An 18,730-nucleotide genomic window follows, 5' to 3' on the forward strand; every position below is an offset into this window, starting at 1 on the left:
GGCAGCTAATGATAAGTGATACTCGTAAGACAATGATTTGCATGGAGAAGGCACCAGGATTCTCATAATAGCCCATTTTAATCCCGATGTTTTCTCATATCAAATCAAAGGTAGAAGGATTTTTTTTATTTGTTTAACAATTAATAATTAATATTAATGGTGGAAAAGGTCTGAGGGGCACTTACCGGAACAAAAGAGGAGAAAGACTGCAAAAATTTATAAAAGGTCTGGCTTGAAGTAAAGTGCAAATAGTCGGCAGTTAGCGGGTACCAAACACACAATCAAAATTACAGTCGTGATTTCGGAGAGCCCTGTCGTTGTCTGCTTTCAAAAAGTAGTCTGGCGTATGCGGCGTATGCGCAACGCAGATTTACTTTACAATGTCAACAGGGCAGGGTGTTCGTCTGGATTATAATATATCATTCTTATGTAAGAGCACACATATATGGGACACGTACTCAGATACAATGTGTACGGGTGGAGTTGCCTGAGAAGTAAATACACATTCATACAAGTACGATTATGCTGCACGAATTTCTCCAAACAGACTGAACATGGGTCGTCTCAGGTAGAAGGTGGTTCTTGTGTATGATAATCGGCTAAAGGAGGCAGCCACTATTCACTTCACTTCTGCCAGAGCACAATATGTGTCGAGCGAAGAGGTGCTTAAAAAAATATGAAACATACATATGTACATACATATGTACATTGTACATATATTCTAGTACATTTGGGGCAACTCCATGGGATTGTGGCCCATCTGGCTTTAATACAGAAATCGCAGGTGCAGCAGTTGCCTGGAGCCTCCGTTGTTGCCTGATCACAATGTCCTTGACTGCTTGTGATTTCCTGCGGAAGTTCTCAGCGAGAGATAAGCAAACAAATTAGAACGTCCGTGTCGACGGGTCCGATTTTTGGATACCCGCTCCTGACAAATGATTGAAAGTATAAGTTCCTGGATTTTTAATATGGAACCCCTCGCAACTGATTCTGTGTAATTCTTCTAATTTTCATTCGATCGTTACACATTTTACAGACATTTAATAGGTAATAGGAAGATTATTAATTATCGTAGTAAGATTTTAGGAAACGATTGAATTTGGTGGGGATTTTATCTCAGATAAATTGTAATAGTTAGTTTGTTACCCACATAACAACAACCGGAATATAGTCCACCCAACAAATACAGGGTATTCAAAATTAAACACTGAATGCCGACGGATGAGCGTAGAAGCGGAAGATTGGTGTGGAGCATGTGTCAAGTGGAAGTCGAGTTAATGGATTGATTAGGTGAGATACATTTATGATCCATTCTCTTGGGCAGAGTAAATATCTTGCGTTCGGATTGCTGATTGGTTCTGAGAAGTCGGAGTTATCCGTAAAGACTTAATAAAGTGGGTTTTGAATTTAATGAAATTATTTTGTTAAATTCCTCGATTTTAGCTCATTTAAAGCACTCATAAAGCACTCACTCATTTCGCTGCCATTCGCTAAATAAAAGCTCAAACTCAACGGCGAAAATTGAGTGAATGCCAGAGACAAACGAAGACTGCGTCGCTCTGCTCGGCTCGGCTCGGATCGGCTCGGGACACGATGCCTTATCAGCAAGTAACCTGTTGGTCGGCGGCAACGGCAGTGCTGCCCATCAGTTGCTTGTATTTTCTCGTGGACGTTGGACGCGAATCGGCAGAAGCGGACCCAGCGGCATTCCCGTGCGCAGAGACTCATTCGATTTTGATAGAGAAAACATATAGGGAATTGTCTCCGGCGAAAGACAGAAATATTTTCATTGTGAAGTGAAGAACAGTGAGCAAGAGAGAGGGGAGTGAAGAGGAGGCCAAACAAGTGCCAGAACGTGCTCGAGTGTCTCCATTTTTGCGGTTTTCTCTTGTGCACACCCGTTTCCCTTTCAAATTGGCATACGCGTACCCTCCTCAGTGCTGACACGCCGCCGGTCGCCAATTTTTGGTTTTTATTTTCATTTCAATTCGAGAAAAACTTTTAAACTTTTCGGTTTTGCTTAATGCAGAACAATAATACCTAACTGCCGGTTAGAGTTTAACTGGCAGCAAATAAACTTGAAATTAAATCAATTTCCCCAAGAACGAGCAGAGAGAAAGAGAGACAGAGGTGAGTGTGGATTAATCATAAAAATGTGTTTGTTAATAAGTTCGACATGTTATTCGGGTGGAGACATGGCCCAAAGCCAGACCCAAATGCCAAAGCCAAAGCCAAGGACAGAGTCAAAGCCAAAGTATAACCCGGAGTATATTCATCGGCACAAATTGAATTCCATCCAACTTTTCCCTCGGCCTCTTTTCGTTTCTTTTCTTTCCATCTCTTTCCCCAAAAGAAAAGTTTTGTTCCACTGCCAAGCGGGAAGGTGGGGATGAAGAGAGGGAAGTCCCAAAAAAAACATTCAACTTTCACTTTGTTTTGCGACAAAACAAATAAGTTAGCAGGAAAAAAAGGAAATAAAATGAGGCTGGTAAAAATAGAGAAAAAGAGAGGAACGGAGATATCCGTAAGCATGAAATTCCAAATGCACTCAAAGGAAAATAAAACTCGAAACAGAGAGAGACACGTATTCCGTTTACTTTTTATGGCAGAATCGAATGACTCGGCCGTGACTGTTCCTTAATTAAAAATGCAAATTTCTTCTAATCTTAATGGAGCTCTTCGAAAACAAGCGCCAGAAGAGCATCCACAAGAGAACGGTCTCCAATCTCTGTAGATTGATTTTAATTGATCCCATCTGACATTCATACCAGTCATCCATCTATCCATTCCTCCATCCAGCCATCCAGCCATCCATCAAATGTTGATTTGATAAGCAAATGCATTGATTGCTTTTGTCCATCCATGGTCAGCTCTCTCCGCCTCTGTCTTCGGCTCTATTCCAGTGAATGCTAATGAGTTCTCTGCTCAGGTGGGAATTGGATATGTTTATGTGGCGTATGCGTAATGTTAATCAGAATTGTCTTGGGGCATAATATGCATATGTGGTAAGGCTGTGGGTGAATGGGAAATAGGCCGAGTTATGGTTTCATAGCCTGAACCAGAACCGTGATCCACGTTGCGTATACGTAATGGCAGAGCAGACTCTCCATATCTGGGCAAATGCCTTCCGAACTAATGTTGCTTCAATGCTCAGCCCTGAAATTATAGTCTGTGCAGAGTCTTGCCGTCATTCGCCAGCCATTTTCCGCTCAAAGAAGCTGGACAGCGAGCGGGAAGCGTGAAGCGGGGAGACGGGGAGGGCAAACGCATTTCAATTTGCATATGCGGACACGCCAATGCCCGCTGATGGCCACTGAAATGGGTCCTCAAGGTAAGCCAGCTCGCCAAAATTTCGCAGTTAAGACCAAAATGGGGAAGATGTTCGCACGGACTGAGATAGCAACCGCAATGTCATCAGTCGATTAAGGTGGTTCTCCTCTACTTCCAGCTCCTCTTCTCTATCTCACACTGCTCAGGCCCCGTCCATTTGCATTTAAATCAGCATGTGGTCGGAGGTGTGTGAGGCAGAGGGAGGTAGATACGGAACACAGTTGGAGGCCACAACTTTTCAGCACATTTCAGGCTGAAAATGTTTTATTTTTACTGTTTGTCAAACGCTCATTGGGAAGAAAAGGGTATATTGTACAATGAAAAGCTGTAAGCAAGATACTATAATTTATATCGGTAGAATTTGTTCCTATAAAAAACTGAATGCGTTTAGTATAAATGACAACCTGCCTGCCTGGTTCCTTTTAGGTATTTCCCAGTCGAGTATCTTCTGTGCCGACAATCGGTTCAACTTGTTTTCCGTATACTCTGGTATACTCTGGTATACTCTGGTATCGCTTTCCATTTTTATTGGTTGCTAAGTTTTGCATAAATTATGCACGAGTCTGCATGTGCACGGGTTTGTTTATGTGTGTGTGTTTATGAGGAAAATGGCTTGATAAGAAATGCGTATAGGTAGCAGGGGCATGGTACATGGGACGTGGGATGAGGGAGTGAGTAGGAAGGGCATGGAATGAATGGCAGAAGGTGGCCTGGATTCCAGCAGCTGCTTGAATTTATTTGATTTCTCACAGTCGCAAGTCACAGGTGACATTTTTATGGCCATTCTGAGCGACGGAGGCCCCTGGTCCGGACTCGAGGACTCCTCGAAACAGTCAACGTCAACAGCAGCCAGTACCCGGCCTCCGAGTGCTGGGACTGGCTCTGGGAACTCAGGCCACGGCGTGGCCATAAAACGATTGGCATTCTCAAGGCCAGCAGCGGTTGCCATTGACATTGCCTTTGACTTGGTCTTTGGTCTTGGGTTCTTTTGAAAGCTGGCCCCACAGCCACAATGTAATCTGGTCTCGTAGTCTGAGGGTCTGGGGGCTTGAGGGGTGGCCGAGCCAGATTCTTGTTTTCCATTGACAGTCACTCAGACGATTGCGACTAGGATTTTCAAATTTCTCCAGAGACCAACGGGACCGGCTTACAGCTCCGACCATATTCCCCACACGGTGTGCCCTTTCGGTGTGCGCTACTAGTTTTGGTTATGATTTCGGTTCATCCAGTTGCTCACTTAACTTTTGTCAATAATTCAGGGCCCAGTGGGGAAACACACGCCAGCAGGGATCCAGAGTAGGGCAAGAGTTTCCTCCAGTGGAACCAACAAAATTAATTGCTTTTCAATTAGACGAACGATGTATATAGTACAGACGGATAGAACGGAACAGCCCAAAAAAAACAAAAACAAAAAATGCCTCGTTGAAGCTTCATGGATACACAGAAACCGCAATTGGGGGTCCGGGGATTTGGATTGAAGTGAGGGCCATTACTGGCTGTGGGCTGTCGGAAAAGGCCTATACCCTGCGGCCAACAGCATAATTAATTTTCTATTCATGAAAGAGTCGCTTGGGCTTAGCCGCTGTGGATGGGTGAACTCTCAGAAAAACTCGAGTATCAAGTGACCCCAGATTTCTTGATTCACTCGATTTTTTATAATTTTCTTGAATAAATGAAAAATATCAACAATCGAAGAAAGAAACTTCAAATATTCAGAATAAATTCAGTTAAATTTAATTTATCACTACTTCCAGAGAATCTCCGTTGACAAAGTTTCACCTATGATTTATTTTAATATACTTATGTGTATTGTATAGTATATAGTATATTCTGTGCCAAAGTTCATGATCACTTGAAGAGTATTTACGGATTCATTATCATGCCATGGTCATCATACCATACTCTCCATGGTCTCCACTATCGTCATCATCCTCATCATCATAGTCATCGCAGCGCTCTATCCCCATTACCATCCCCGATCCCCACCCATGTTGACTCAACCCCATATCGTGTCGAACAGGCAGCGGCCGCATCGCGGTTCAAATATCATTAAAATGCAAAAATTGACGAGAGGCAGAGAGGAACTGGGCAGCGGAGTGGTACTCGTGGCAGGGACCAGGGTTATGCTCTGGGACCACAAAATAGAGATAGCGCCATCCACATAGATAATACACGTGAGTGGCAGGGGGAGCTGAGCTGGCTGCCCGTTGCCCCGTTGTCCGGGCTCTCAGTTCTTGGCTCTTGGCTCTGCTTGGGCGGAGATCTCGTCCACGGAGTGAGCATTTAATTAATTACGTTTGCTGCCTTGGTGCGTTGATTAAAACCCCATTTACAACATTTGGCTGGCATTTAAGTCAGAGCCAAGGGAGTTGCTTATTAATTTGCATACTTAGACTGGGCCAGAGGGCTGCCCCACAGCCTGCCACTTTCTGGCTGCACATATTGCACAAAAAAATGTACATAACGATGAATCGAAATCGAGACGGGTAAGCGGATACTCGTAGTAAGGCACCGAAGGTCAACCGAAACGTTGGTGGGCCCCCCAGGCTTCGATAACTTAATAGTTTTAAAGCATCTGGTACGCCACAAAAGGTCAAGTTCTCAATCTGTGTGAAATGGTTTGGGTGGCTTATTTTTAGTTTTTATTTTTGAAGATTATGGGAGGACAACAACCGTTTATGAAAAAATCAAAGAAATTGTTTAAATAATGAATAGTATTTATAGAAAAATTAAATTCATTCGCTAGGGTTATCTATATATATGTATATATAAATTAATCCCTATTTGCCTTGATTTCGCTAATTCTTTTTTGTTGTGTTTGTTATTGTCAGGAGAAGGTTCTTATGAAAGAAAGAAATCTATTAAAAAATTAAGAAAATTGAACGGAAAATTAGAAAATTTCAGAATACTAGGAAAATGTTAGTATTGTTGTATGAAGTAGGACTTTCCAGGCTGGATGGAAAGTGTTACATAAATCAAAAAATAAATTCATTCGGTTTAGTGTGCTTATATTGTACAGATAAAGTAAATCTGTTTAGAGCGATTTGGATAATTGTTTAAAAATAGTTTAAAAGTGCCTGTTTGATGAAAACATGTGAAAATTGTGTGGAATTTTGTTACATAAATTTTTGATCTGTTTTGAAAATTGTTTTCTGTGAGTATTATCATCATTAATATATGTGTACATATTAAAAAAAGATTCTGCACAAGAAGGTTTTCAAATACGAATGAGGAAAAACGGGAATCCGTACGAGAGATAATAACACGAAGAATCCATATGCGTAGCGGGATACGGAATGCGAGTCAATCAACTGAAGATTCGGGAAACGGGAATGGAATATTGTGCACTTTTGCAAAAACAAATTTATGTTGAACGTATTATTCGACTCAACCAATGCAACCACAATGTGCCACAGTGAAACGTGGGAGAGTACAAATATTTCTTGTTTTGTAATATAAAGTGACGTTAGATTTTTGTAGAATATTCTCTTTCGGTTTTTTAATGTAAAAGGAAGACAGAAAAGTGTTGTTAATATTGTTCGACCCTTGTAGAAATCGTTGCCTTCACGCTCCAGTATTATTTGTAATGTAGATAATTTGGGACCAATCTCCCAAAATTTTCTTCATATTTTCTGTTGCCAATTTTGATTTAATTTGCCAAGACCTTTGTTAATTATTGCACGTATTGAAGCTATGCCAAGGCAGAAGACTGAAGCTTCTGACTGGACACGGGCTTCTCATTATGACTGATTGGCTGAATACATTTCCACAGTGCACCGCCTTCTGATAAGGACAATGATAAAGACAAAGGAGAAGAAAGGTTCTGGCTGTAGGACAGCAGGAGGATTCAGCAACGGCGGCATTAGTATCGGCTTCAGAGACCAACAAACCCATCGAGCGGCACTCATCCGGTTGAGATTGCTCGCCGGGATAAATTTATGAGGCCATTGTCTCCTGCTTAACCGCAGAATGCTTGCAGTGGAAGCTGCACTAAATGGCCAATTAATTATGGTCGCTGGCCCTTGAACCAGCCACACAATCACGCAGGCACACACCGCACACCACACACCACACACAGAGTGCAGTCTTAAAGTGCGCCCTGGCGTGTGTCTATGTGTGTGTGTGAGGCAATGGAATCGCGTGAGTCTAAGCTACGGCTGGGGCAGGGTACGGGAGAAGAGTCATGTACATATGAACAATATATTCGCCATAAAATTCATTGATTCTCATTCGATTCTAATATTGGTTTTGCCCGGTATTCTCGTACTCGTGTGTGTTTGCCGGCCCGGTCGCCGATGTCACCGCCGGTTATGCAAGGACACCGAACAGAGAGCAGGGACCGAGGACCAAGGTTGGGCAAAATAAGTGGCGTCAAAGACAAGGGAAATTGGTTTCATTTTTGCAGTTGTTTGTTCTTTTTTCTATGGTTTTTGCTGCGCGGCCATTGTTGTTGTGGCAGCCGGAAAAAGGTTAAACGCCCAAACAAGTGAGCAATGCCATCAAGGAAAAGGCACAAAATGAGCCATACTCGTACAAACAGGGATAAGCTGATAGGGAAAAGGCTTCAAAGAGCAAGTAAAAAAGGTGTGGGGAGATGGAAAAGTTTCAAGTCTTCTGATCAGACACACACACTTGAGGTATACTTGAAGTACACTACTATCTGTATGCTGTATTCAAAGGACAATACGACTGTATACAGGGCCTGCCAATGGCATACGACAACGAAAATGAGATACAATTCCAGGATATTAGCAACTGATAGATGATATTGTCATAGCCGATCACACTCGATGTAGTACATGTGTTAATATAGGCTTTTATCATAAAAGTTTTATGAGATATACTGCACACTTTAAAGACTGCCATTTTATAGACCTTTATTGATGTTCCCCATCAAGCATTTTGTTTCTTTAATTGGTAATTGACGAAATTTAAAAATGCTATGAACGCATTGCTTGTTTGGAAACCCACGTTTATTATTTCTGATATTTTTCAGCCCATTGAGGCACAGACCTTTAACCTACTAAAAGCCTTCCAGCCTAGGCTCCCTTTCTAATACCAATATAGAGCTCTTCACCAGTATAAATTTTAATACACTATTCCTTTTTTTTCAAACTCTATAAACTCGCCAACTTCTAAAAACATCGACATTCCCATTGTTAAATCATTAAATATGTAATTCGTAATCTATCAAGGCCCCATCCAAGTGGACGTATTGGCAGACCCCAAAGATAATCTCCAAATGCGAATAGCCTTTATTGATTTATTTTTTTATTTATTTATTTATTTGGTACATGAAATAATTTTCCATGCATATGAAAAATTAAAATTGTGAGTAAACAACCCAAAGAAAGGAAGGCCGTACAGACAGACCCAACCAGACAGACCCAACCAGACAGACATATAGGGAGAGACCACATCGAGTGTGTCCTCGTTAGGCACACCTCCTGTCAGGGTTCTATATGCTCAGGCTCCGGCTTCGGGTTTCGGCCACACCCTCGGGCCAGAGCGCCCCCATATGTCGCTCAGTCGAAAGTTCAACGCTGCTGTGTCCTTGGCATTTGCATTTTTATTTAAGCCCCCTCCTGCGTTCTGGTTATTGCCACTGAGAGGGGAGCGATGACAACTACGAGTGCATACATATAATTCTCAAAAGGTTTGCTTAGTCGTGCCCGCCCTGGTAGGCACTGGCTGGCCTTTTAAAAGCTTATGGAAAATTATGAAACTTTTAACCCACCCCAGCCACAGAGAAATGTCCACCGAATCTTGCTCCTGTTATCCTTATCTTGAGGTCACAGGCAGGGAAACGGCTTCGTTAGTTTTGGGAGAGATTTGGGTATTTGGACCCATTTTGGGAGGGTCATGGCAAAGGGAGTGAAACTGTGTAGGTTTTGGTCACAGAGCGGACTTTAAAGGCAGGAATTTTATATGTTTATTTCGCTGAAATGTGTTCTTGTAGAATGATGATGAAGAGTGACGGTAGACAACGAGGATGGAGAGCCCAGAATGCTTTTTCTTTCCAGTTGAAACCTGGCATCAAGAAAGGTTCAACCATTCAAATGTGCAGTCACCTTGCATACTTTCAACACAAATTCAAATAGGATTTGAATGCACGATTTTAGGGGTTTGTTTTGGACTGTTCTATGACCTTCTATGGGAGGGTTTCTGATAACTGATTAAATCGCATGGCAGACAGAGCTCCCCCACTCGAAAGTACTAGACTGCCGGCAATAGCGGGGAATCTCTTTATTATTGTATGTTTTTCCATGGACAATTTTCGAGGGGATCATAATTGGGCCGACCACTCGTGCCACTTGTAATTGCCGGTATATTCAAATTGTGTTTTTCGAGGTACTTTTAAGCGCCTTGCTTTGGTGGAACGAGCGGAACCACTTACCACAAACACAAAGCGCAAAGCACAAAGCTCACACACCTCTTATGGGGATGGAGCATTAGGAAGGGGCGAATGGTATTGTTGGTCTCTGGCTCTGATGGCTCTTTGGCTGCACGCCTCGTTGAGCTTTGGCCAAAAGTGGCCGTGTAATTTGTATGAAATTCGTTTTACTTTTTTATATTTCTTCCTATTTTTCATTCATTTTTTTCTTCGTTTGTGGCTTTGAGAACTTGGAGTGGCTCGTGTTAGCAAACATTTCAATTTCCAAATACATCGACTGTCAGCCTTCCGAGTGCGAAGAGTGGAGGAAGTGGGAAGTGGACGGAGCAGGCAGAGCCAACGAAGAAGGGCCAACTGTGGGGGGTTGTGGGGGTGACTTGTTTACATTTTGGCTCGAATTCTTGTGTTTGCCAGGGGACCAGAGTGCGGAAGGAGAGCCAGAGCCTCTGTGGGTCACTGGCGGGGGCTGCGGCTGCCCTTCGGCCGTAAATTCATGCTAAAACAATCTTATTAATGGCTATAAGGGTCTCTTCCTGCCTCCCTATCTCCCTCGCCCTCTAATAATGTTTAACTGCGATTTTTATACTATGCGATTTCTGTTTTCTGATAAAATATTGCCGCCTGGATTTCCTGTTGCTGTTGCTGTTGCCTGCCTGCCAATTTTAGCCATTTAGTTTGATTTCAGCGTTATCTTTATGCGAATGTCGCTGACGCTTATCGCATCAGTCCGCTCTGTCTGTCCACTGGGGACGTAATGGGCTTAGCCCGGCCCAAACGAGGGTACTCGCGGGAGGGCGAGGGCTCGTGTCGAAGTAATTTGCTGCTATTTTTGGTTCTTTTATTTAGCTGTTTGTATTATAATTTATTCAGGCTATTTGCCGAGCATTGATTAGGTCCACACAGACACGAGAAGGCATCAAACAGGTTGCATAGGAAGTGTTCTTTCATATCTTAAATATTTTAGTTATAATGGATGATAATAGCTAAATCTATTGACTTCCTCTTTCACTGATGTTGCGTCCAAGATCGATTACTACTCGCCTCTGAGTAAAGGGAAGGGTGTACAGATTTCCCTGCAGCTCCACAATGAATTTTACTTTGTCTGCATTGTGATATATGTATACACATACATGTGTATATAGTATGTATGTGGATATACTCGCACTCATATCTATAGATCTCGATACTGGTGTGCATGTGCCGTACTGACGAGTGAGTGAGTCAGTTTGCTGAACGACGTGCCCTCGAATCGAGTGCAGTGGGAGCTTAAATGGAAATAAACTCTCTAATTAGTTGCTGGGCATACTATAAATCATATATAGCCCCTGTTCCCATGTATAAGTGTATGCCTGAATGCGTACGCATTCGCATATCATCATCAGATACTTATGTGAACGAATAATAATTCGCTCAAGTTTTCAACAATATGCAAAGTGGCTGCTTACGAGTCTGGGCAACAATTTTAAGTGCTGGTGCTGCCATGGCAGCAGAAAACAATCTCCAGCGAAATTTTAATTAAAATCCGCGTCATCAATCGATCCATGACACTGACATGGACATGGACATGGACATAGACATAGACAGTGAACACATGTTCCCATCTCATCTCATCTCATCTCATCTCAATTCCATTCATCTGTCGTGGCCCCTAATCTGTTGAGTAATTTCTTTGATGGCGAATAAAACTTTCTTCGTTTCCCACTTTTTTTTGAGCAAAAGTAGCGCCAAAGTTTCTGCTGGAACTTTGTAATTGATTATCATAAAACTAGCCATGTTAATTAGTGCGAAAAGATGGTTGAGCAACTCGCAACTAAACTGCCTCATCTCCAGGGCCAGCTGCCGGCATTGATCACTGGCCACATCATTAGTCGATGGAATTTATGTGCCGGCTAATGGCATAGTTTCCCTCTGCACGCAGGGGCAGTTCTGGGAGGATTGCCAGACCAAAAATGCTTAAAAAGTAGTTAATTCCACCGACTGTGGCCGGGGCAGGCACAGCGGCATGGGCAGGGGCAGGGGCAGGGGCATGGCTTAGCTTAGCTAAAGTTGTTCTCGGTTGCGGTCAAGGTTGCTCTGGGGTTGGAGAAAATAAATATTTCCTCTGCCAGAACACGCAATGGATATCGGATGTCGTGTCCTGGTTATAACTGAGCGGGAATGCTGGTAGTGGGTGTTAGCTGGCTGTAACTTTAACTGGGAGAAATCCTGATAAAAGATGAATAGTTCTTTGTAAGGCATGAAAATAAAATAGTATTATAATAGTGGAAGATTACCAACATGCTGGACTACTGTATTTTGGAAAAATATTCCACAAATAATCCGGCTGTTATCTGGAAGTTGATTGATTGCTGGCCGACATTGTTCCAACCACAATTCGACTGTTATTTGATTATTTTCCGGGTATCGGAAAGTTATCTGACTATTACATGAAATGTTCTCGCCATTTAACCGACAGTTATCTGGTTATTGTCTGCCCCTAATCTAAAAGCTTTCCGGCTATTTATCCTAAAATGATTCCATTCTCAGGTGGCTGTAATTCTGAAACTCTCCAGATCTTTATTTGGTGTATTTCCACTCGATGTTTGACTCTCTTTCGATGGTGTGAGCGGAGTCTTTAAGCCCGCAGTAATACAAAATTCAGAAATTCAATAATGGTTTTTAGCCTCTGGATAGACGCATGCACCTTGTAGCCATAAAATGCTCCACGCGTCCATAAGTAGGCCATATAAATATACTAGCACTTATAGCAGGAGCTTAACGGTCTGTTGTGACTGTACAAGTGGGCTGGTGGGGGAGGGGAGTGAGCGGAATAAAATCCCATTAAAGTGAACGTTTGTTCTCGCCACGGCCATAACGCCTTGTTTCATTATGTCACGGGCTCAAAGATAAATCGTTGCAGAAGAAGAGGGCGGCGGCACGAGGAACAAGTTATTGTAAGTATAAAAGCGAGCAAAAAATGGTGACAAATGCATCAAAATTAAAATTACGAAGTGTGGCAATACGGTTGTAGCAGTAGCTCTGGAACAGCAGGATGACACCAGCGGCCGACAGACAGGACAAAACAGGACCAAACAAGACAGGACGGGACAGGAAGGGACGGAATGACACACTCAAGCTGCTTTGTGCTGCCAGTTGGTAATGATAATGGGAGTAAGGCGCGTGAGCAGGAGCGTCAGTGATGGCAGTGGCGAAGGCGTTGCGATGGAGAGGATGAGGATGGGATGGGATGAGAATGAGAATGACGATGATGACACTTGGGGGATGCCAATGCGGGCTGCTGATAATGATTTTGATAAAGTTTATGGCTCGCCTTGGCTGTTTTCACACCCCTGTCCACCAGCAGCCATGAAAGTTGTTAACTGGCAACTTTACTCTCTGTTGCTGTTCTCCTATGCCAATACACAGATATACACGAATAACCTGGTCGTTCTTCTACTGCTGGTCCTGGTCTTAGCAAGAGAGTTACGGCTGTGCCTTGCTTCCGTCTATTAATTTATCAAAATGATTATATTCGGGCCCTGGGCTCTTGTTTTGACATTCTTCCTGCGAACCGGATTCCGGTATTCCGCCATAGCCCCAACGCCAGTGCCGCAAGTCTGCTTTGCATAATATCCTGTGTAATTTGTATCAATTTTTTTGGGCTTTCCCTTTGATTAATAACGGTTCATATTGCATATTTGGCAGGTCAGGGATTTGGATAGAAGAAAATATTTTCAACATTTTACTCAATTAATTTGTGGGCTTGCTTCCTTTCGGATTGAGCGCTTGAGTCAAATTTCTCCGCTTGTTGAGTACTTTTTCGGGTATCATGCAGTGTTTGTATTGTGTGTTGATTAAAATGCATATCATTTCATATCATATCATATTTACATCATACAAGTATTTATTTTATTGTTTTCCTGCGTAAATGTACGTTTAAAATAAGACGCGCTCCGTTTTTTACATCACAACCGCTGACCCATTTTATAATTTAAGGGTTTATTCACGGGGATGATTTATGCACATAATTGGCATAATATTTAGCGTTAATTTTCAGAGTTTAATGATGAATGGAATATCGAAGGGAATGGGAATGTAATTAATAAAGTAATTACATTTGATACTTACAAAAAAGTTTCTCTTTAACCATTGATTCACTTGGTGTTGCACTTTAAAGGGCTCTGAGCTTTATATGTAATCCTCTCAAGGAATACGTATAAAATAAATTTTTCATGATTTTTCTGGCTTCTTTTAAAGCTTTTTCCAGTATGGTTTATTTCCTCCAAAGCCACATTGTGTATGGGCTCTAATTGGATTGAGTGTATTGGCTTAGTTATCTGGGAAGCAGGTTGTTCAGCATACATACGTGTGTTCATTAAGAGTGAAAATTCCATTCTCAGCCTTGTAAAATGTTCGTCCTCCGAGAATACATGCATGCAAGGCAATGCAGGGGCGTGGCGTTAGCTGGTAAAGTTGCAGCTTAACTAACATTGTTCTAGGCCGTCTGGCCCTAAGGCTGGTGCTACAGTTAGAGCCGGATTCTTTGCCTGGGGTTGGGGCTGGGATACTGGGGTTTGAATGTGGATACTTTGGCATTCGGCAAAACTTCTCTAGAGTGCTGTGCTAGGGAAATCCAATTAAATTTGCATTTGCTTAGCGAACGTGATCAGAGGCCATCAACTATCGGCATTTTCGTTTGGTGGGTTGCCACATTTTCGACCATTTGAGGCAGCAATAAAGCCCCGATGTACTTCCCCATTGTAAACACGAAATTAAAAGCCGCTCTGCTCTCTGTTCAGAACTAAGCCTGGCACAATGGAGCGCTTTGGTGTGTTCTGGTCTATCTCTTTGTTTGCCCCGGCAGGCACCAGGCGATAATCGATTGTTCCGATTGGATGCAAAGTCTAATTGGGAAACTCTATGCTGCCAGTGGCCATTCGGGGTAATCGGAATTCTAAGCTCCGCCCGTCAAGTGCACGACGTGATGAGAATTGTGTGGAGAAAGACTGCTGCAGCATCAGCCAACAATTGAGTTCTGGCTTAAAGCCGTCTTTGACCATGCCAGTATCATGGTTTCCTCCGACCGTCTTCCCTGCCGCCTACCGCCTGCTGCCCTGCTGCCCTGCTGCACTCGCCCCCACATTTGACAGAGACAGTTACTGCCACAATCGCATTGTTTTTAATAATCTCGCTCCACCCGAAACCCACGAAACTGAGCGTGAGCTCCTCCTCGGAAGCGTGTCTGACAGGGACTAAAAATAAAAGCCAGTCAAGGCAACAACTTAATCCCTTTTGGCCAAAAGGCAGAAGCCAGAAGGCAAAGTACGGGGGAAAAGGCGGCCTGCGGTGCAGGGGAGAGAACGAACTTTTAAAGTCCATCTGACAAGCGATTCCTAACTAAAAACTTTTGTGTGAATTTTAATGAAGGGATCTACAACATCACCGGAAAGTTTCTCACTGATGGCAGCAAGTTTGCAAGGTATAAGTAATACGTATATAAGGCTAAGCTGCCATAATAATGATAGGATGATGATTCGAAAACCTTTTACACCCCCACTGCTTATAGAAAATATTTCAACTAAAACCTCTCTCTACCGTTCATCTCCTTTTACAGGATCCGGAGACTCAGTCAATTAGCAATGAGCGAAGTAGCGAAGCAAATTTGCTGAATAGGAACGTAGGGAGATCAACATAGACGACGACGACGACGGAAATGGCCGCTTAAGTGCCGCACATCCGGCGTAGCGCATCCCCAACCGGAAGACGAGTACCCACCGAGTAGGATAGGACACACAAGCTCCTCCGACTCTGACCCACCACTCAACCCATTAGCCAGGCCAAACAAAGCCCACAAGATGGCCAACCTCAGCTGGCTAGCCACGACCACGACAACGCAGCTGCCACAGTTGACGACTGCCAACTGGAGCCTGACCACGGCCGCGACGAGCATCAGTCTGGCGGATGCGGCATCCGTAGGAGCGGCAGCAGTGGCTGCGGCATCCGCGGCATCTGCGGCAGCAGCAGCGGCTGCCGCAGAAGCAGCCCAAATTGAGGTGGACAAGTCGGGGGGCGTCATCCACAATCAGTTTGTGCAGATTTTCTTCTACATGCTGTACGCCACCGTCTTTGTCCTGGGAGTGTTTGGGAATGTCCTGGTCTGCTATGTGGTGCTGAGGAATCGGGCGATGCAAACGGTCACCAACATATTCATCACGAACCTGGCCCTATCCGACATCCTTCTGTGCGTCCTGGGCGTGCCCTTTACGCCGCTGTACACGTTCATGGGCCGCTGGGCCTTCGGGCGGACGCTCTGCCACCTGGTGTCCTTCGCGCAGGGCTGCAGCATCTACATATCCACGCTGACGCTCACTTCCATAGCCATCGATCGGTACTTTGTGATCATCTATCCATTCCACCCGCGCATGAAGCTCTCCACCTGCATCGGGATCATTGTGAGCATCTGGGTGATTGCACTGCTGGCCACGGTGCCCTATGGCATGTACGTGAAGATGACCAACGAGGTGATCAACGGCACCCAGATGGGTGCGAACGAGAGCAGTGTGGATGCGGCGGCCATGATCTTCAACACGAGCTACGATGGGACAGCCTTCATTGAGGCGCCCGACGCCACCTCCGCCGCCCAGGCCTACATGCAGGTGATGACGTCGGGGGTGAGCACGGATCTGTCCTACACCCGTATGGTCTGCGAGGAGAACTGGCCGTCGGAGGAGTATCGCAAGGTGTTCGGGGCCATCACCACCACGCTGCAGTTCGTGCTGCCGTTCTTCATCATCTCCATCTGCTACGTGTGGATCTCGGTGAAGTTGAACCAGCGGGCCAGGGCCAAGCCGGGCTCCAAGTCCTCGAGGAGGGAGGAGGCGGATCGGGATCGCAAGAAGAGAACCAACCGCATGCTCATCTGCATGGTGGCTGTGTTCGGTCTCAGCTGGCTGCCCATCAATCTGGTAAACATATTCGACGACTTTGACGTCAAGTCCAACGAGTGGAGGTTCTACATACTGTTCTTCTTCGTGGCCCACTCCATTGCTATGAGCTCGACCTGCTACAATCCCTTCCTGTACGCCTGGCTCAACGAGAACTTCCGCAAGGAGTTCAAGCACGTCCTGCCCTGCTTCAATCCCTCCAACAACAACATCATCAACATCACCCGTGGCTACAATCGCAGCGACCGCAACACCTGCGGTCCCCGCCTCCATCATGGCAACGGCGAGGGCGGGGTTGGGGGCAGTCGAGACGCGGAGGATCAGGACGACAACGGCATCACCCAGGAGACCTGCCTGCCCAAGGAGAAGCTCTTGATCATACCCCGCGAGCCCACCTATGGCAATGGCACAGGCGCAGTGTCGCCCATTCTAAGCGGACGCAGCATCAACGCCGCCCTCGTCCATGGCGGGGAACACCACCAGCAGCATCTCCAGCAGCCGCAGCAGGTGGAGCTGATGAGGCGCGTCCGTCGGCGCACTGACGAGGATGGGGACTACCTGGACTCTGGCGACGAGCAGACGGTGGAAGTGCGCTTCAGCGAGACACCATTCGTCAGCTCCGACAATACCACGGGCATCAGTGTCCTCGAGACGAGCCGGGTGTCGGATGTGATGGTCGAGTTGGCTGAAGGAGGAGGAGGCGGAGGCGGAGGCGGAGAAATCGCTACACGAATTAACTGAGATAGGGTAAGTACGATCTGAGTGGGAGATGCTAGAAATATAATTTTATAGAAATATAAATATCGGTGGAATATTCAATAGAAGGGAACCATCTGGTATTGATACTCCTCGTGTCCATAACTTCTACAAAAATATTTACCATTTAATAATTTTCAAATTCATATTCATTCGAGTGGATACATCCAGAATAAAGGGTCTTTGATATGGAATCAAATATTCAAAGGTGCTTAGGTCTCTCTTTCCGCCAAAAGGTTACCAAAGGCACAAAAATCACTGCATATACAAGTATTAATATCACAAAAGAACTTTACCCGCATGCTCGTAATCGTGGTTCGCTTTCTTTTAGACAAAAATTCGAGATTCAATTGGATTGACGCTCATCGTTTGATTGCGATTGCAGCAGGGGCAGAGCCAAAAGAATTGCTCACCGAATCAAACAGGATTCTGATGAAGGAATCGTGTTTTTTTTTCCACTGACAAAGAACAACGCATTAGTCGAAATACAGCGAACCAGCATGTATTTTATGACAGTGGCAGCAAATGCAAGAAAACTTGCACCGTGGCTGGCATCTGGCAGAAGTTTTTTAGTTGTCGGGCAGACGGTAGTAGGGGAGGTAGGGGAAGTATTTTCCCTACATTTGCCAAGCCCCAAAGAGCAGTAAATCAACTACCATGAGTCAGCCAAAACTTGTGCCCTGCCAGAGCACAAATCTCGCCCAGCCATGAGCCATGTGCCTGCTGGAGTTGCTGCTACCTAGTTCCAGTTGGTAATAAAAATTCCCTTGCAGTTTTCCCTTGAAGTTTTCTTTCAAATATTTGTGATCTTTTATAGGATACTCTAACGAAATCGTGTTGAAAAAAAATATATATGTACGCATATAAAATTTCATCAGAGAATCTTTCGCAAAAGTCTTATTTTTTATTGAAGGAAAAAAATTTACGTTGCGTGTTATACAAACTCAACAATGATATCAAAGAGCATTACATCTTCGCTATAATCGGCTTACAGTTAAGAAAAATATTCTTTATGCTAAAAGTTTATTCCTCAAATGGCCAGCGAATAGAACTTTTGAAGTCAGCTGGCGGGCTCTGGCGAAGACTCAGATCCAGGGCCCAGGACCCAGACCCAGACTGGGCTCCGTCCATTTGACAGATGGGCAAGTCTTGGTAATGGATTACAGAAATTACAGAAATAACAGAAATATGAAAAACGTGCCGACAAGAAAGGAGCCCTTTAAGGTCGTCTCCATCAAATTCCCGAGGCCAGACAGGTGCCCCAACGTAAACAAACTTAAAATATTACATGCGAGTGTAAGAACAAGAATTACCATATGCATGATGT

General features: G+C 44.3%; 1 protein-coding gene across 1 annotated transcript; it reads left to right on the forward strand.

Moving 5' to 3' along the window:
• The first annotated feature begins 1,672 nt into the window (after window positions 1-1,672).
• On the forward strand, window positions 1,673-17,394 carry LOC111073232 (neuropeptide Y receptor type 6). Its single transcript, XM_041593459.1, has 2 exons — window positions 1,673-2,130; window positions 15,318-17,394. Exon 2 carries the CDS (start codon window positions 15,559-15,561, stop codon window positions 17,386-17,388), a length of 1,830 nt encoding a protein of 609 aa, XP_041449393.1. The 5' UTR covers window positions 1,673-2,130; window positions 15,318-15,558; the 3' UTR covers window positions 17,389-17,394.
• Window positions 17,395-18,730: the final 1,336 nt, after the last annotated feature.

Source organism: Drosophila obscura, unplaced genomic scaffold (assembly GCF_018151105.1).
Source record: "Drosophila obscura isolate BZ-5 IFL unplaced genomic scaffold, ASM1815110v1 contig_189, whole genome shotgun sequence".
NCBI classification, from domain to species: Eukaryota; Metazoa; Arthropoda; class Insecta; order Diptera; family Drosophilidae; genus Drosophila; species Drosophila obscura.